Source organism: Thermobia domestica, chromosome 2 (assembly GCF_964235325.1).
Source record: "Thermobia domestica chromosome 2, izTheDome1.hap1.1, whole genome shotgun sequence".
Taxonomy (NCBI): Eukaryota; Metazoa; Arthropoda; class Insecta; order Zygentoma; family Lepismatidae; genus Thermobia; species Thermobia domestica.
Genome location: NC_137455.1, coordinates 290,856,725 through 290,877,705, shown reverse-complemented (window position 1 = coordinate 290,877,705; position 20,981 = coordinate 290,856,725). Strand labels below are relative to the sequence as shown.

At 35.4% G+C, this 20,981-nt stretch overlaps 1 protein-coding gene across 1 annotated transcript in view; it reads left to right on the top strand.

Annotated features, from left to right (window-relative positions):
* The first annotated feature begins 1,468 nt into the window (after positions 1-1,468).
* eIF2Balpha (eukaryotic translation initiation factor 2B subunit alpha) overlaps positions 1,469-20,981 on the top strand; it is a 76,370-nt gene continuing 56,857 nt past the window's right edge. Inside the window, exons 1-4 of the mRNA XM_081748872.1 lie at positions 1,469-1,755; positions 9,275-9,376; positions 16,843-16,982; positions 19,704-19,820. Of these exons, the coding sequence (XP_081604998.1) occupies positions 1,743-1,755; positions 9,275-9,376; positions 16,843-16,982; positions 19,704-19,820 (372 nt within the window). The 5' untranslated portion in view covers positions 1,469-1,742. The remainder of the gene's footprint in view (positions 1,756-9,274; positions 9,377-16,842; positions 16,983-19,703; positions 19,821-20,981) is intronic.

Below are 20,981 nucleotides of genomic sequence, written 5' to 3'. Positions count from 1 at the left end.
CTTATTTAACATAACGTGCAAGATCCGTGTGGTTTATTGTGGCGCATCAAATTGTTGACACTGTAGTCCGACGACATTCACTTGGATTTAGTGACTCTGATCTTTGTGTTTCTTGCAATTGTAAAGGACACCGTCTTAAAGAATGTGGTCAAGCATCTGTGATGTGGCCTCAGTTTTGTCGCTATATGACCCACATGTGCCGCACTACTCCCACGGTTAGACTTTACTTTTTTTTCCCTCTCAAGTTGTTAATTGGTTGATTGGCAACACTGTTATATATTTGTAAGGAGAATCTCAGAAACTTGTTAGTACTTCCCATACTATGATTTATATGCATAGCTAACCCAAATTCCTTTTGCAATACGCAATAGGCTATTTGCATTTTTTTTAGAGTGATACAAATATAATGCACCTATTCCTGTACCTGCGAATTTGTATCACCTTCCTTATTTTGTTTATTGACTAGTACTGATCAGGCCGGTAACCAGCCCCAAAATGAAGGGGGACCTGGTAGAAGTTAGGGGGAGCCGATCCAACCATATTATCACCAAATTATAGTTTAGTTTCAAGCCTACCGTGAAAATTTTAGGAAGAGCTGTAAAAATTTAGGCGGGGACGCCCCCACTTAGATCCCCCTTCTATACGGGCCTGATACTGATATTACGTTGCAATAATAATAATAATAATAATAATAATAATAATAATAATAATAATAATAATAATAATAATAATAATAATAATAATAATAATATGCTAGTAATGAAAATCGCTTTGGCGTGGATTCTAAACTGGCCCAAGGAAAGTTTTTTATTTTCTTAAATTTTCATAACATTTTTATCGTTAAATTAGATAAAAATAATACCCATTTGTCCTTTACCTAATATATAATGCATAATGAGTGATTTGCTTACGTTATGAAACATAGCTGAGCGAGCGAAGGGAGTCAGAAGCCCCGCAGGGCTCGTTTTGTTCAACCTTTACTCTTATCATAGCACATGACATTACGGCCCATTCGGCTGGTCCAACTTCGAACCTCACCCGCTACCTTGTGACCAAAATGCATATTTTTTTTAGGGTAGCGTGTGAAAACAATATGCCTTTGTTCTTACGAAATGTAACCCAAATATAATTACTTTTTTATTTTTATCAACATACAAAGTAACAATTTTCTTTTATTGCTATATATGCACCAGAAGGTTTGGACAATCGCAAATTGCAACCAATCAGAAGAGTGTATTTAGTTCCTATGGCTAGGGTCGAGCGGGAAAAAAAACTAATGTAAGAAACGTTGGGCCTTTTTCCACGTCACTTTGCGTCAACCCATCGCTAAATTTGCGTTACACCATTCAGTGAATTTGCAGAATGTCACCGGTGCGCAAATTTTGCGTTTTATAAACATCTATCTTCTATATTTTCCCCACAAATTTAACAACTAAAGTTCTAAGCGCATTTTATGCGTTGAGTTGTGGTCTGTGAGTTTTCCAGGCAAAGTGGAGATTTTTGTAATGTTAGATCAACTGTGAAGGCTCGCCAGTGACAGTGGAGCGATGAACAAAGCGAAATGAATAGACTCGCAGCGAAAACAGATGAATTTCACATTGCGGATCCACAAGTAAACAAGTGAAGTGAAAAAACATAACGTAACATATTGCAATATTTTCCATCTGGATATACTGCAATTAGTAATCTTTCACGATTGTATATCGGTATACATTCTTGAACATTGAGGGTTATCATTAAAAATGGATGAGGAGGGTAAATAATAATGTTTAATATAATGCATTAAATATATTTTTGTGGGAAGTTACTAGGAATGACAGGATGAAATAGTTCGTAAATTAATACTTGAGAAAGTGTGCTTGTAGGTAACGTCTGGTTTATGGATGGAAGCTATATGAGATTGAACCGGTGCCGCAGGTGGCACTTGCCAGAAGTACACTTTGAGTAGAAGATTCATACGAACCGATTCTTTACCTAACCTAACCTATTACGTACAAATAACAGTGCTTCTATTTCTCCAGTGCCACATTCTGTGCCGAAATCACTTGTTCTGTTCAAAGTGCTTTCTTACCGATATATATTTAATTGGATTCACTCGAGCAGACGGTTCTACCAAGTAGAAAATTGATAGGTAAAATACAATGTGAAACATTTTTTTTTTTATGAAGGAATGAGAGTGTGAATAAAGTAATTATTGTCAGTGTACAGCATATTGAAATTAATTTTGAATGACACTGAAAGTATTGTATGTGTAAGGATGCTCTTCCCTATCCTCGTTTATGCGTATACCTCCCATCGCGGCAAGGTTCTAGATTACTGGTCCCCCTCCCCATTGAGCACTAATAAAGACAGAAAACAACGTGCCCTGCGGGGCTCTAACCCGCCTTCACTCGCTAACGCTCGCTCGACAATACTGTAGAAATTAAACGTATAAACTTTAGTACAGAAAGAAACCTACCTCGCTACTAATCTACATGGGGGACCAGTAATCTAGAACCTTCCCTCCCATCGCTAACGCTACTGCTCTCTACGGACGCACCCCCTCGCCACCGCTTGGGTCCCACTGCTGCGCTCTTGCTCTGACTCGGTCAAATAGCATGTTTGCTTTTTATTGGCCACCTAGTACAAGTTTGGTTCGTATTTTATGCACTGTAGTTTTTATGCCATACATCCATACTATATTTATATTGAGCCCTCCTGAAGTCAATATGCAAGTAGTAATGGACTCCTTATTTAGTGCATCGTCTGCTAAAAAAAAAAAATACAAAGCTATAACCTAACCTTAAAATATAAGAAATACCTCATAATTTGGTAGCACCGTCTGCTCGAGTAATGCCATTTAATTTGTGCTGCAGAACAGGTCCAGTATTTTCAGGGTTGAAAACCTTAAAATTTCGTCGTTTATCAGGAATTCCTCGGTGCATGTGTCTGGAAATATGCAATAAAAAAACTACGGATGGCATTTAGTATATCACCCTACTCGTTTCATGGCTCCAAAAGCGAGTTCTTTGTTTTTGTCTAAATTGTGAAAAAGGTACAAATTAACGAGCCCTGTGAGGATTCTAACCCTCTTCGCTCGCTCAGCTATATTTTGTAAAGCAAGTAACACTCGAGATCATATATGTGTAAGATTGAGGGATAAACTAAATATCAGCCAAAACTACAGTGTAAATACCACAAACCAACCTGGTTAGGTGGCTATTGAAAAGCACGAATGCTATCTAATCGAATAGGGAATCTGAACAGAAGCAAGAGAGGTGCGTCCGTAGGGAGCAGGCTTGTCAGTGACGGTGGGTGGGTGTGGAAGCAAAGCTAGTGAAAACACTGTATTTTTGCTGTCACACGAGTTTCTATATAACTTATAACTGTTTCACATTAGTAACGTTACGCTTGTAAACATAAATTACAGCTTTTGCACTCTGTACAGAAAGACTCCGTCGGCAAAAAATAGTATCTAATGTACTCATGATCAGAGCAACCAATTTTATGCTTTATTTTTCGTTACATTATGCTTTTATCTAAATTCTGCCTTAATATGCTGTTCCTGGAACTGTATTACATTTTTATTCATTTCTATTACATTAATATATTCATATGTATTAAAAATGTATATGAAACCATTCATTTTTCCCAGTAAAAATTACATCAATACAACATACTACCTCATTTTCTTAAGCAGTGTTTCGAAGAAGAAACATGTAGCTGCACAGTAGACTTCCCATTTTTAATGAATTCTGAACAAAGAGTACAAAATAACATAGATTACCACCTTCTACTTGGAAATGGTAAGTTGGGAATTCTCTTACTCTTACTCTGAGACTCATACTCTTGATTTTGACATCTTGGTGTATGCAGAATGAAAAGGAATTAGAACTTTCCATTTCTACGCTTAAAGGCAATTAGCAGTTGATTTCCATTGTTTGCGGCATTGATAACAGCATTCGTTGATTTTATTTTATTTTTTTTTTCGTTGGCACAAAATATATTAACAGCTTTTCTTTATTATACACATACACAAGGTTCTGAAATAAAAAGCATTAAGCATTATGCTTTATTTCTGTAAATTATGCTTTATTATGCTTATAAGATTAGCAAATTTGGATATGAAAAGCGGTCAAAGTCACAAATATGGTACCAACCATAGGTGAAAAATTCCATTATGCTTTTACTGCTTTTTATGCTTTATAGTTGCCCTACTCATGGTACGTATACATTCATTTATTTTAACTGTCATAAAGTACTTGTAATGATTTAATACTAGTCACTCCTACACTTCTAAACATAAAATACGCCTGTATTAATTACTGTTTAATTCTGCCACCTGCAGAAATTTGTGGTGCTTCCAAATACGTACATATATTTATAAGATTTGGCATCGGAAAAATTTATTCTTACCTTGTACTGTTTGCCCATTCGGCTGAGACTTCTAGTTAGCTGAGTGCCAAGGAGAGTCTATCTTAATGAAAGGAAAGAAGTGTAAAAAAAAAAAAAAAAAAAAAAAAAGCAAGAAGGCGTTGGTTATTCGCGTCGGCGGTAAAGGTGGCTGTTGTGGCTCTTTGAACAGTATTACCAACCCGTCATAGTAAATCTATACCTGAAAAGATTTTATAAATAATTATATAATAATGAAATCAAAGTGGGCCTACATCACTAAAAGCACGATAATCGGTTATTATTGTCCGTAGAGCATGACTGGGAATCTACGGTGCAAGGTGAACAAACAAAAAGAAAAATGGAATAATCCAAAATTTGGAGGAGGGATAAGCACAATATTTTGCCTAAGATTTACTATCACTGATTGACGGTATTGGCTCCATCATAATATAATATATACAAAACGACACGCGTGCACATACATACACGCGCGCGCGTTCACGAAGGCATAAACACGAAACAGGAAGAGAAAGAACTAGAAAAGCACAGTAGACTGCACAAGCACAAACGTATGTCTACTGTAGAGAAAGACAATAACTTAAGTTCTCCCACGAGTCGTTTGCGCAATCAACCGAATATCGAAGCGCCTAAAACACAATGCTAGGTTGCATTTAAAGTGCGCGCGCTCTGTTCACTGCGTGACATCATTGCTTAACCAGAATGTACTTCTGATTTGGAACCAATTTACGTAGGCTGGCAACTATGTTTAAACTTCCAACCTTCTTTCTCTCGCTCCCAGAGGAGAAAACGAACACTTGTTGTCCGTACATTCATATACCCATTTTTTCTAATGGACTCTTCTACTTCTGTCATGCGCAGAAGTGTCGAGGACCTAATGTCCGAGGGTAAACAGTATCAGACTTGAGTTGAGAATCACAACATATGGTTGCTGGACTTCTCTGGTACCTTTTTCAATGTGTCTACTATCACTACACCTCCCACCAAGCCATTGGTTTTATGCATTCCGAAGAAGCTATGGTTCAATATAAAACCTTTATAAAGAGGAAAATAGCTACCTACTTACAGATGTTATAGGGCACACACTCATTCATAACAAAAGTAACTTTCCTTTCTGGGAACGACATCAGCGCCATTTTTATTACTGTGTCACCAGTTCCTTACTTTTACATCTCCTATTGTAATTTTTTGTTTTCTTTTAAGAAACAATTAGCGCAGAATATTTCGTGACTTAATTTCAGTTTTTGATTATCATTAATAATTATGCTTGTATTTACAGTCAATTCACTGTTTTTACAAAAATGCTTATTCACATTAATAATTTATGCGGAATCCCACAATATGTCTTAAATTTATTGCTGTGTGCGGTTGTCCCTCAATTCATTTTTGGCTGTCTTAAACACTAATTCTACTAGCATGTTAGTTCAGGCAGGAGGTTACCTTGATTCTTAGATGATGCAGGACACAGTAAGACACCCATTTTGTTTCGTTTTGTTTAAAATAAATAAATAAAATAATGATCCTGGTCCAAGATACAAACCTTCGAAGATAGCGCCTTGGGCGCTATTTTTCGGATGGGAATTTCGACAAAATATTAAAATGCTCTATCTCTGGAACGCTTCAGGATGTTTTGTTGATTTTTGTTACATTTGAAAGATAATAATTTACTGATTCAAATGATATCCCCCGGTTGGAAATATGTGTCGTAAGTTCTCGTGCTGTACTTTCTTTTTAAAAATGCTATTCCAAAAATTTTTGATTTTTTTTTTTTTTTTTTTTTTTTTGTTACTGTTGATTAATATCATAAGTACTATATTCTGTGAATAGGAAAACTTCGGGCCTAATGTTATTTTATTTTATTTATTTATTTGTTTATTTGTCCCAGAAACACCAATCCCAAAAAAGCCTGAGAATTGTACAGGAATTGTAGCGTTAAGAGTACTACGTATCTTGAAATGGGGGACACGCTACTTTGGTTGTGGGATTTTTCATAATTGTATTGTAAAAAATCTACTCTGGGACTGCTGTGCTCAATGTGATAGAATAAAAACGATAAATTAAACGAAGTTGAAACTGGTGGAATGTTTTTATGCTTCGAGATTTTTTTTTACATAGAACGTTCCAAATCGTGAAAAGTCCTCTGAACAATGTGGAACCATCCACATGATTCCAGAACCTAAGAGAATATTCTGGAACCATGTGGATAATTTTGTGTGTTTGATCTAGGATATAAAAGAGAAGACACATGAATTCACAGCTCAGTTGTCAACAGGCAGACAAAGACAGCAGCTGAGTCGGTTGGTTGGTTTTGAGTTTAATGTCCCTTTCAGCAGCGAGGCTATATGGGACGGGACCTACTGATTAACGTGGAATCTAAACCACATAAGCTGCCGCCCGAATAGCAGTTGAGTTGTAGGGTGTTCTGTGCAAAGGACTGAGTTTGAAATGTCTTCTAACTGTGGCCACAGGAGACCGAAGTGTGCTGAGTGTTTGCATAACCATTAAGAAGTGATATTTTTATATGACTAGCAGAAAAAACAAACTTTCTTCTAGTTAGGAATAAGAGTGCTCATTTCAAAACTGTTTCAAAATCAAGATGTTTCCAGTCATGACTTTCTGTGTTCTAAATGCTTAGACAGAATATCAACATTGACATTAACTGAACAAGAAGTCTTCCTGATGTAAATGGTGATTTTCTATTTGTAGAAGAAAAACTGCATTTCCTGAATCATGTCATCTATAGAGGCTGATGTTAGTCTTGTTAAACCCTTGGTCAGTGAAGTCAAGTCGTAGTTGTATACAACAGCAAAGTACAGCGAAATTACTCAGCAAATAACTCTTCTGAGGTTAACATATGCAACATTGGAGGAAAATAAGCTAATTAAGAAAACATGCCATTGATATCTTCATTGGCGAACCTGGGAAGTGGATAGTGAAAGAAGTAGCACACCAACATCTGGAGAAATTGCAACAACAGCACATTGCAGAAGTAAAGTATCGTCTAGAGGCTTAACAACTATGGTTTGTTCTTCAGTATGATTTTGCTAACAATTTGTTTGTGATTATGCCACAAGAAGTACAAGAGTATCACTGGAGTAATGACCAAGTTTCAGTTTTTACAAAACTCACTTATTTTCAAAACAAGATCAAAAGTGTTGCAATTATAAATGATGATGGAGGGCATGACTCAGCACGTGCATTATTGGCAATACGTAAAATTCAACAGTTGCAATTACAGACAGTAAAGATAATTATTTCTGATGGTGTTTCTAGCCTACTTAAAATCGTTACCAACAATTTGAATTGAGACGTTGCTTGTGCCAATCGAGTGGCTGCAAGTGGTACTGATTATAAGAAGGGAGTTTACGATGACATAGGGGGCCTGCTGAAGAATCACGCTACAAAACATAATCTCTCCAGCCCAAATACAGCTACAATTCAGAATGCCGATGATTTTACAACAGTTGAAGTCATACACATCAACAGTCCTCATCCTGTTGCCGGAAGAGGAAGTTGAAGAATTCTGCCAGCAGGTCCAACCAAACAACTTTTGTGAAAGGAATTCAGAAGTTACGTGTCTGAACTTACAGTGGTGAGCGAATTTATATTGCATGAACTTTGAAGAGCAACCTACAAAGAGGTATGTTTATAGTCTATATGTATTGACTGTGACAGATGGCTTGCAGAGGTCATAGATCTCAGGTAAATGAAATCGTCGTGAACTTTATTCAACCCATTGGACTGGCTGCTGGATATAGATTCCATGTAAAAGACATCAACACCATCACCTGTGCTCACTTCTAGTTTGCGATGTTTTAAACATTGTGGTTTAAAACCAGTTTCTAATTGCTTTAACAGGAAGGAATCACTCAATATCAAAAGGAGATGATGATGCAATTGAACTAATTTTTCTAATTCATTGAATTGCTAACTTCAGTTCTAAACAGAATGCACAGAAGTAGTATGCTTTGGAACCTGTAATATGTTTTGAAACCTGCACGTATATTGTGGAAGCTTTAATATGTTTAAAAGCTTTGTCCGTTGCTTATCTTTATGCAAATTTAAAGTGCCATGTCAAATAAGACTGGATTTTGATTTTATGAGCCCAATATATGAGAATGTGGTAACGGTAACTGGCTTAATGTATGGCAAAATTTTCAATTGTTTATCAATCCTGTTCAACTAAAAAGTTGAAGTACTCTTTTTCAGGGAGTACTGTACTGATCAACAGTCACAAAATTAATATTTTTGGAATTGGCAATTTTGAAATTTAATATATATATATTTATTTCAGAAGCTACAGCACGAGAACTTAGACATATATTTCCAAACTGAGGATATAATTTTATCAAATTATTATCTTTCAAATGAAACAAAAAGCAACAAAATATCTTGAACCGTTCTAGAGATAAGAGCATTTTAATATTTTGCCAAAATTCATACATGAGGAGTGGCACCGTCATTGGTGGCCTGTATTTCGAGCCAGGATTTTTTTTTTATTAAAAAAAAAAAGTTCTTATTCTGCCCTGAATTTTAAATCTATTAAGTTCAATATCATCTAAGACTTTTTTTTTTTTTGCCTACCTGAATTAGTCTGGATTATGCCACTGGCAGATATGGACTATTCAATTCGTAAGCTTGAATTTTAGAACTTTCGTAGTTAAACACTTACTTGTGTAGTTCGTCAATGAGATTTCTTTTGGAAGCTAGTTCTATATTTTTGTTGGGATCAGGTATGAAGTTGGGAAATAATGTATTTTCAGATTTATTGATTCACTTTTGTTTAAACGATAAGTAAACACACTAATAATTTAAGACGCAAATGAAGGAAATCTAAAGTTATCACTGTTATTGATTATTTTATTTCATGTGTGCATTTTAGATATTGGTAAATACTTCTGTAATATATTGCTAGAGAAACCGGATACTTCTGCTGCTGTAGCTGCCATGCAAACCTTGTTAAAAGTTTTAGAAGAAAATAAAGGTAAGCACTTTTAAGTACACAAGAAATTATCCTATACTTTATATTAATATGGTATGTTTACTTCTTTTTTTATTTTTCAAAAATAAACTTCCCACTTTATCTCTGTACTCCCTGAAGACAGATAAAGTACATAAAAATCTATATTTTAAAAACTACTCTGTTTTTCTTCTTCCAGCAGTGAAGATTGTTACATTTTCCTATATGTTCCTATTTCTTAAGAATGAAATATGTGAAAAATTGAAACATGTGAATATATATATATATATATATATGTGTGTGTGTATAGCAATCTTGACTGCTGGAAGAAAGAAAAATTTAGTTTTAGAAATGTTTCGATTTTTATGCTTTATCTCTCATCAGGTAACATAGAGGTGAATTGAAAAGCTTAAATAAACGTTTCTTAAGTTCTTTAAACAAAAATAAACGTATCGTTTTGTAGGGTACGATGAATTCAAACTTCTACCAAAATGTTAGTAATAACTAGAGACTGAATAGTAGTCAACATGTAAATTCTATAATATTAAATATATGATAGAGAGGAAGGTCGGTACTTTGCTTTAATTTAATCAAAATTTATTTTGCCTGTTTCGATCTACAGCTAGTTATCAATTTAATGGAAACACCTGGCGTTAGAAACACGTCAGATGTTTGGATCAGATAGGCAGGCAGCTATCGTAGCGGTGGGCTGTTAGTTGTAGTGTGTTAGGGTAAACTCTGTAGTATGTAAGGAGCAGTAGGACGGCAGTGTGCAGTGAATTGAACAGACTGTAATGGTATAAAATGGGCGACCTCTCTGATTTCCAGAGGGCAAATCGGTTATATAGTGTGAGCGTGGCAAAAGTAGCAAGTGTGTTGGGTGTATCGCAAAGAACAGTAGTGATGACCTTCAAAACGCAGGGCAAAAGTACATCGGTGAAGAGAAATATTGGTCAGAAGAAAACCATTAGTTACAGCTTCTGCCGAGTATTAAAGCGGATTGTCACTCAGAACCGTCATCGACTGCCGTACAGGCGATGGAGGAACTTCAGTCGCACTTCTCACAACCTGTGTTGACAATCACAATTTGTTTCATAACATGAAGATACGGGGTCAGGTTACACGGGCGAACAGGTCATAACGCTTTAGCACGATTTCAGTGATGCCGCGAACATGCAGCATGCACTGCTAATGACTGGAACTGTTGATATGGTCGGATGAATCATTGTTTACCTTATTTCAAAACATGGGTCGTGTTTATGTGTGATGGACGCCCAAAGAAGCGTATGGTTTGCAGTGCCTCTGCCTAACCGTGAAACATGGTGATGGACCCTGTGCTGACGCTTACAAGTTGCTTCATTGTCCGTGATTATGTTACCATTTTAGGGGAGCATGTGCATCCCATAGTTCAGATGTTGTTTTCGGACAATGACACCCATATTCGAGGATGATAATGTGCCCATTCACATAGATAGAGCTGTTGCTGCGTGGTTTGAGGAACAACGGGATAAGTTTAATACATCCTCGGACTTGAACATATAAATAATTGACCATCTATGGACCATTTTAGGGACAGGTATCCAGTGCAGATTTCCGCCTCCATCCTCACTCACGGAGCTAAATGATGCATTGCACACTAAATGATGTAATATTCCACTTGCTACCACTCACGACCTCTATGACTCCATTTCACATCGCATCACAGCTGTTGTGAGGATGAAAGGTTGTCTAAGCATGTTAATTTTGGAAGTTGCACTTTTGTTCAGGTGTATTCACTAAATTCATAAGTATCTGTATATTGCCTACATTATTACTTAAGTGATGAGTATTGCGTATTATTTGCATTTTCTTCAAAATCAAGATTTCATTGGAAAAATTAATAATTGTGTTAATAGAATGTTTATGTAACAAACATAGGTTTTTACCACAATAAATAATAAAAAAAGTAAAAAAATGAAGTGTTGCCTGTTTTTTAATATTTTTCTGGACTTATGATTTTAATAACATTGTGTTATGGGACTCGTTTTAGGATGTGAGTGAATGTTGAGTCCTTATATATGTTATAATTAGTTTTGGCACTGTTGTATACATAATTTTAAAAATTGGACCTAGAGTTCGTAGCTCTAACAATAAGTAATGAATTTTCAAAACTACCATTGACCAATTCTCTTCTGAAAAACAGTTTAGTTATTGCAACTTACGTTAAACATGGCCTTCCATAGGCATTACTTCACTGAGATGAGTGGAAGTTACTAAAAAATTATGAGGTTCCTTATGTGCCTTCAGAAAGAAAAGTAGTAGAATCGATAACGTCTGGGCAAACACAACTAACTAACTAACTCTATGACCAATGGAATCCAGAGATTTAATGTTACATTCTCAAAAGCTCATATTGGCTTCTGTCCTTAGCCAACTGGATCCAGTTTCTACTTTGCATTTCTATTTTTGCGAGGTTCATCTTAGTATTGTCCTTCCATCTGCGTCTAGGTCGTTCTAGTGGTCTGGCTACATGACCTCCCCACCTAACCTGATAGACATAATGACCCTAACGAAGTTAGACAGCATATACATCATGCAGTTCCTCGTTATGAAGTTTCCGCCATTCTCCATTCCCGCCCATCTTGGATTCGAAAGTTCGTTTCAGGATTTTATTTTCAAATACTTTCAGTCTGCGTTCTTTCCTTAAAGTAAGCGACCATGTTTCGCAACCGTACAATACAACAGGAATAATTATCATTCGTATATTTTAAGCTTCAAATTCTTCAACAGAAATCGCGAAAACAAAAGATTTTGGACTGAATAATAACACGGATTCCCTGCTTCCACTCGACATGTAATTTCTTCTTGGATATGGTTGGTCCTAGATATTTGAAAGTATCCACTTACTCTGAAAGTAATATTTGATATTTTAACGTATCCATAATTTGCAATATTACGGTCACGGTGAACTCCCATGTATTTAGTTTTCTCTGCCTCTGCATTTCTTTATATTGTTCTCCTATCATCCCCTATCAGATTTTTATCATCAGCATACGCCACAACCCGGGAGCAAGCATTCAGCTTTACACCGTAGTTGCTATCTTTGATTTTCTTTCGTATTCTAGAACAAAATTGAATAATAATGGAGAAAACGCGTCTCGTTGTTTAAGCATTCTTGCCGTAAAAGCTCGTGAACAAGTATTTTCCTATTGACTTTTCGTTGGGATACATTTAAACACATCTTAATTAATCTATCTAGCTTTTGCGGTGTTCCAAATTCAATAAGAATGCTATACAATGTTTCCCTCCCAATAGAGTCGTAGGCTTTTCTGAAATGAATAAATGAAAGATTGTACCGGAGTATTGTAGTCCCATTTCTTTTCGAGTATTTGATGAATGGTAAATAGCTGGTCGATAGTTGATCCATTTCACTTAAATGCGCACTGATAATCTTAAATAATTTTATCTGCTTATGCCGTCAATCTTGCTGACAGTAGCAAATATAACGATTAATAAACATAAAGGGAACCATCAGATTTATTGAAAAGGAGTGTGCGTATGTAAACATATGTGGAAAGGATATATACTAGTGATTCTACTTACTCTTACTTTTTGACAAAACATTCCTATTTTTCCTACTTTTTTTTTAATGGTTAAACGTCGTGTAAAGATCTTACTTTGTCATTTCTAGTGTCATTTTTCGCCATTCCTATTCTTGCATATATGTTTTAGTTTACACTTCATATCTTTAGTAATAGTACTGCTTAAGTACTGCACACTAGTTACCTACTCCGTTTTCTTCTCTTCCACCTCTATATTTGACGCAGATTGTATAATTCAATCACCATTACGTTTGTTTTTCGTAATGTCTATTTTCATACCATGTTTTTCGTAGCTTTCCAGGTTTTATTACATCTTACTTTTCTCTTCAGAGTCCGCAGCAAGAACATCACCTTTAAAACCGTATATATCTAAACCTTTCACTTCTTGCCGAAATACCGCTATTCATCTAGACCTTCACTATTTCTTCTAGATGTATATTAAATAACATTGGTTCGAGGCAACATCCCTATTAAACTGCCTATCTAATTACACTCTCCTCTTCATTTCTTCCACTATTATATCTCTTACTTGGTAATTCATATGTAAGTTTCGTATGAGTATTCGGTCTTTTCATTCCAGCAGAATCTTCTTTGGAATTCCCATCAACATATCCCAGTTTGTTCGGTCAGAAGTCTTTTCAAGATCAATATACATTACATACACTTCCTTTCCCTTTTATATAAACATTTACCGAGTACTTTTAATTATCCACTAGCATCCTCTGAATTGTATTTATTAGTTAGTGATTTCATAATTGTCGTCATAAAATCTTTTCTTCACTGGCTTGTTTCACATATTTCAGTCAGAATAATTTTTCTTGCCGGTTTTTCCCATATTCTTAATGGAATCAATTGATATATAGGGTATCTGGAATGGGACCGACGGCTTTTAAAAGTGTATAGTTCTAATATGGTCACAGATACAGAAAAAAAAAAAAAAAAACATTCATATTGAAGGAAAACTCAAAAAGTTTTGTTCAGCAAATTTTCATACTTGAACAACTACCGGTGACGCCTTGAAAAACCATCGCCGATAAACAGAAATGGCGTCGGCAGTCGAAAAGGCGCAATGCGTGTGGTGGTTTGCACAGACAAAAAGTGTTGTTCAAGTTCAACGAAACTTTCGACGTGTTTACCATAAGGATCCTCCATAACGCAACAGTATCCTGGCGTGGAAGGATCAGTTTTTATCAATGGGGAGTGTAGTGAAACAACACAGCGGTGGTAAATCGCATGTGTCAGAAGAAAATATGGAAGCAATAAGAGAGCGTTTCTTACGTAGCCCGAGGAAGTCAATTCGCGCAGCGAGCAGGCAAATGGCAATTCCAAAGTCAACAGTGTACGATGTGGTACACAAACGATTACGTTTTCGTGCGTATAAGGTACAATTGTTACAAGAAATTAAGCCCAACGATAAGCCACAGAGAGCAGCATTTGCTACTGAAATTCTGGAAATGACCATAATTTCCTATTGAACGTTGTTTTCTCTGATGAGGCAACTTTGACTTGTTTGGCTGTGTTAACAGACACAACGTTAAGATATGGGGATCTGAAAATCCGCATGCGTACATAGAACATTCTAGAGACACTCCCAAATTGAATGTTCGGTGTGCTTTAACACACAATGCAGTTCTAGGCTCCTTCTTTTTCATAGAGCAAACCATAACAGGAAATGTGTTCTTAGACACGTTTCAACACTTTACTGTTCTCTAGTTACAATATTTGCAAGCTCAAGTGATATTCCAATTGGATGGTGCCCCGCAACATTGGAGCCTACAAGTGAGGGAGTACCTTGATACTGAATTTCCCGACCGTTGGATAGGCCATGATGGGCCAATTAGGTGGCTTCCACGCTCTCCTGATGATACTCCCTGGACTTCTTCCTGTGGGTGTATGTGAAAGACCTTGTGTATTCTGGTGAAAAGGTGCGTAACCTTGATGAACTGAAGAGCAGTATTAGGAATGCGGTTGCTTCAGTAATATCTCAGATGTTACAGAATACATGAGGAGAGAGATCGAGTTCAGGCTAGATATTGTAAGTGTTACAAATGGAGCTCACGTGGAGTTACACTGAGTTAGAATGACTTATACCTGACTGAATGACTATGAGTTAGAATGACCAAATAAACTTTTTGAGTTCTCCTTTAAAATGCATGTTTTTCTTCTTCTTTCTTCTGTATCTCTGACCATATTAAAACTATTCACTTTCAAAAACCATCAGCCCCATTCCAGACACCCTGTATTATCTATAACAGTTGCCTTTTCGTTCCTTATTTTGGATATCGTTTTCTCAAAACTCATTTCGAAGAATCCCAAATCCGTTATCATTCTCGCTATTTGTGTTGTTATTTAGCACTAGAGTATACGGTCTATCCTTATTTATGTACAAGCTCTCTACATATTCTTCCTTAAACTTCGTTTTCCTTGTTGATTGTTTTTCCTGTTTTATTTTATACTTCGATTATACTGACCTCGAATTTATATTAATTACATTTCCTCCTTTCCTCTGAATTTATATTAATTACATTTTATTGTACATTTCCACATATTTCCCTACTTTTTCTAGTTCTTCTCTGACCTCACATTTGCTTTTAGAGAATTCTTCCTGTACTCTGTTTTCCTTCGTAGTTGGTTATTTAATTTCCCTTTTATGTCCCATTGACTTCCTCTGTATTATCCTGTTTCCAGACCGTCCGTTCTCTCATATTCTCTTCGTAATCCGTAGTTTCTTAACCGTTTTCTGTTCACGATACCCTACTACTTCTGCAGCCTAATGCATGTAAAGTTTAACATCCTTCCATGGCCCGTTAGCTTCTTTCTTTCCTTTCTGAGTTCGAATATTTTTATGTAAATTTTCGTACGAATCAATTTCTTAGGTCTTCATTTTTAAACTTTTCAGTATCCATCCAACTTCTTTCTCACTTCTGACTATATTTTTCAGTTGGATGTCTACTTCAGCCAGCACATAGTTATGATAATAGAATCAAGGAAAATAATAATAGCTTGACTCGGTGACTATCTTAGATCCATTTAGTACAAATTGTAAAATATGGGCGTTAAAGTATCTCCTTTATTAAAATTTGAACGAAAGTGTATCAGCATCTTTTATTTTTTAAAGGCTGACAATAATAGTTATTGTTAAAATTTGTAGATAATTAGAAAGTACTAAAATCTTTTGCACTGTAAACCACTTGAAGAGCAATCTTATCAATAAACTCAAAAAGCACTTATTTTTTTCCTCCAATTTAAAAACTATATTAAACCTCGAAATTTCGCTGATAGCTGTCAGCATTGCCAAGACTTAGGAGCGGCAGTTAGTAGGAATAGGATGTAGGTAAATTAAATCTTACACTTATAAATAAAAATATCTAGTTGTTCCACAGAATACATATCTTAGATTTTCTTTTTGCTCAGAGCTTGGTGAAAACAGTGAAGGTATCAGTGATGTTATTTCAACTTCCTCTCCCTCCCAAAATACCAATGTCGAATTTAATTTTGGTACCCTCTTTCGAATGATAGAAGTCTCGTCTCGTACGCGTGTATTTCTATGAGCGATGAAGACTTTTTGATCCATTTTATTTTATTGATATTTCTCAAATCTTGACAAATTTAATGTTTAATATAAATTTTTAAGTAATATATAACAATTTGCAGGAGTAAAAGTGACTACCCTTTGATTTTATTACTAAAATTTTGTTTGTTCTAAAATGTGAAAGTATATGAAAGCTTCAGCTTAACCTGTAAATAGAAGTGATGTGAGATGGTTGCAGTTTACGACTAGGCTGTTCCTTTCAAATAGTAAAATGGAAAAAAAAAATGTATAAAGAGTACGAGTACTTTCGTCTTGATCGTATCATTTCAGTAAATGTTGTTTCTTAATTGAGAGTACTATTTTTACTGTATTTTTAGCGGAAACAGTGCAAGAACTTCATTCTAATCTGAAAGAAGCAATTAAAGTCATGAAGAAGACAGATAATCCAGTTACAGCCGTAATTTCTGGATGTGAATTGTTCATGAGATTTGTGACACTAACTCAACTAGATACAGAGGTCAGTCTTTTTCTAATACTATCGAAAAGATTTCATTATGATTTTCTCAAGACGAATGTAACTAACTATGTGTATTTTAAGATTTTTAATGGAATTTAAAAAATAACACCCTAAATAGAAGTATCCGTTGTTTGAGTGATTTTACGTTGCGTAAAGTTCTGTAAAGGCAGTTGAACTTTTGTGTGAGTTTTCCTATTATAATACATCAAAAGTTAATGACTAATAAAGAGCGTCTTCTTCTTTTATTATTTTAAATTTCATTATTATATATAAGAGCTGTGTGTCTTATGTCTAAAAATGAAAGTGATCTTTTGTAGGATTGAATCATAGGAAGAAGGCTATACCGTTTGAAATGAATTTTGGAATATAGTTATCACCTATCTCAAACTAAGATTTTATCATGTTACTTCGAAATGCGTATCGTAAGATGGTATCTACACCACTACCATTATCATAATTTGCTATTATTGGCAGTCACTTGTCTCAACTGAGAAGCTTCTATGCTCTTCGTTTTCACGTACGATTTTTCTGTTTTGATACCGTACATCAATTATAGTCTCCTTCGCCCCTCCCTCACTTTCCTACTACTATACCTTATAGCACTCCTTCATGATACAGTTCTTTCTTAGCCTAACTAGTTTCTCTTCATTTTTTCAATAATATCTAAAATTGTTCTTTTCTCCCTCACTTCTTCTAATGCCCTCTCATTCGTTTTCTGCTCGACCCATAATTCTCTTCATGCTTCTCGGAATTCTTACAGAATGTCGGAAGTCTTATAGAATGGCTATGTCCGTCTGTCTGTCGACACACATAAGAACAAAAATAATAAGTATTGAGAAGTTTTTTTTTCAATCGATTCAGCGTCCCAAGAATAGGTTCCGTCTCAGTGTACATTTTTACATTAAAACCAGAAGTGGTAGAAATAAGTGATTTTCTGTTTCAAAGTTAATCACTATAGAACGAAAACGGAATATATAGCGAAAGTGTTTTTTGGAATCGATTCAATGTCTAAGGAACGGGTTAAAGTAATCTTCAAAGTACTCTACTAAAATCCGAAGTGGTAAAAATTTTCTAGCACTACCGCTTTCAACGTTGATTAAAAAAAAAAAAAAAAAAAAAAAAAAGCGACAAGCGGTTTTTTGGAATCAATTTAGCGTGTCAAGAATGATATCATTCACCCTTATTACACTACTAAAACCGGAAGTGATAGAAATTTACTACTACTTCCGTTTTCAATATTGATCTCTATAGAGCAAAAACAGGAAGAAATAGCGAGAAACTTTTTTTTTTTTGACGTGGATTCAGAGTCCCAGAACAAGCTGTGTCTCAATTTTTATCTCTCTGTTCAAACCGAAAGTGGTGGAAACCGCAGATTTCCTGATTCAACACTGATCGCTATAGTGTAAGGATGGAAATAGATAGCGATCAGCAGGTGTTTTTTTTTGATAGGATTCAGTTCCGCAAAATGTGTTTCATCTCTGACTTTATTCCTCTGTTGCAACTGGAAGTACTGGTTTCAATATTAATTTCCATAGAGCAAAAACAGTGAGTAATGGCTTTTTGATATTTATTCAGCGTTCGAGGAACAGGTTCAATGTTTGGCCTTATGCCTTTGTTGAAATCCGAAGTTTTAGATATACTGCTTTCAGTTTGAGTATTGAATTTGCATAGTTTGGAAGTGTACCGTAGTTTCACAGTATGAAACTAAACTCACTTCGTTATTATTATTATTTATTTATGTTTGTTCTTAACTTAGAGACCTGAATGTTACAAGAAAGAATAAAATCTATCTTAATGGGGGGGGGGGGCGGAGGGGATACGGTGGCTCAGTGATAGAGCGCTTACATCTGGTGCGTGGGGTCTCTGGTTCAATCCCCTGCCAAATAAGTTTGTGGTGGATAACATCGTGCTCGTGGGTTTTCTCGGGTACTCCCGTTTCCTCCCGGAGCTCCTTCGTGGCTAAGCGGTTAGCGTACGCGCCTTTGGTGTGGGAGACCCGGGTTCGATTCCCGGTGGGAGCTCATGTGGTTCGGATTCCACGTTAATCAGTAGGTCCACGTCTCATATAGCCTCGCTGCTGAACGGGACGCTAAACTAAAAATCAATCAATCAATCAATCCCGTTTCCTCCCACTTTCCCATTCCACCAATTCTTCCATCATCATTCATTTGCTTTAATCATCGTTTCCCTTAGCCCCAAGGGTATAACGTGGGACGTTAAACTCAAAGATTTCACTTCATTTTTTTCATCTTAATGTGGAATTTAAATATCCTGTATTATTGAAATTATTTTCTTTCTCAGAATATTTTCTTTGAAATATTGTACTCCCTCAGCTGTATAATTTTTTTCGTTAACTAATTCGAATATTCGTACGCATGAAGTTCAATGGGATGTAGTGATCACATTCAATGTTATCAAACAAAACGTAACGTGTTTTTCTTTATTTTAATTCTGTTCTAAATGATAGCTCACCATGTAAACTTTGTATTAGTAACATAGTTGTAAGCATGAATTACATTTTGTAAATTTACGTGATGTTTCGCTATAGTGGAAAAATTTCTATAGTGTGAATTGCTGTAAATGATTTAGTTAGCATTTTTATTATTACAATGCGATTATTTGCTAATTGTGATTTCTTAATGTTACTTCAGTTAAACCTAATTTCACAGTTGTATGAACCTTGGAAAGTTCCTGAGTATAAAGAAACTTTTTACTTGACAGCCCTTTGAGAAATGTAAAGTGATAATGGTTAATCGCGGAGAGCTGTTTCTAAAGAAATTGATGGAAGCTAGAGACAAAATTGCCAAGCTAGGATCTGCTTTCATAACTGATGGCTGCGTAAGTATTAAAACAATCAGTTCTAATCACTACATTTTAGATTAACTTACAGGTAATCAAGTGTCGAATTTCTTGTGTAACTTTGCGAAAGCAATGATAATTTTTATGTAATATAGTTGAAACCGAACAGATATTTTACATAGTTGGTTTCGTCAAGTGTCTGTTTGCTTTAAGTATATTCTTTACTTTAAGTATTCTTTACTTTAAGCTTTAACTTTTTCTTTAAGTATATTTGTGTCCTGAACTGAGTAAGCAAAAGTTTTCGTTTATAAAACCAGCATTTGGTAAATTCGAGACAGTGTTTTAAATTTGCTGCCACATGATTTGTAGAATTCATTATTCCATTTCTCAAACTTGAATGAAAGAGAGAACATGATCTATCGTCCGACTTATGCTTTAGACTTTCAAAGCACGAATAGAAGTTGAGCTTTGATCTTGCCTATTACACGACAGTCTGGGTGAAGAGTATCATTCAGTTTTCCCTACTGATTTAAAACACCCCTAGACCCCTCCTAGATTGTGAAAGATGGGGATGCTTACTATCAAATAATATGTTTATTTATGAAAACCTGTGAAAAGAAAGTGATAGTGTAACACTTCCATTACTTTTCATGATATAGCCAATGTCTTGTGGTGAACGGATTTTTTCTTCTTTTTTATGATTTACCGAAACCTTATTTTTGCAGTTTTTGAGTGGCCTGTAAAAAAAAGTAGGGAAGTAGTTTCTTCTTTCTCCTTACTTCTCTTCCAGTCCAACATCTACTTGATCAGTCTCATGATTACAGAGGACTGTAAATTAAATCTGTTGTTTTGCTAAAGTAAAACACGTGCTCTTACTTAATTTCGTTGTGCTGATTTCAAATCTTATCGACCATTTTTCCATATCACGTAAGGATTTTCTACAATGTACAGCTGGAACGTGGTTTACTGATTTGCATTAAATATTTAGTATAAATCATAATGTCAAATGTGTGTGTAACAGTGCTGGACAAAAGAGGTAAGCAAACCTATTTGAAATACAAAAGACAAAATAGTATCACAAAATGTATTTAAAATACAAAATAGTTTTCAGAAATGTATTTAAAATATAAAATACAAAATACGTATTTCAAATACATTTGCAAAATACAAAATAGGTATAACTTATTTTATGCATAGTCC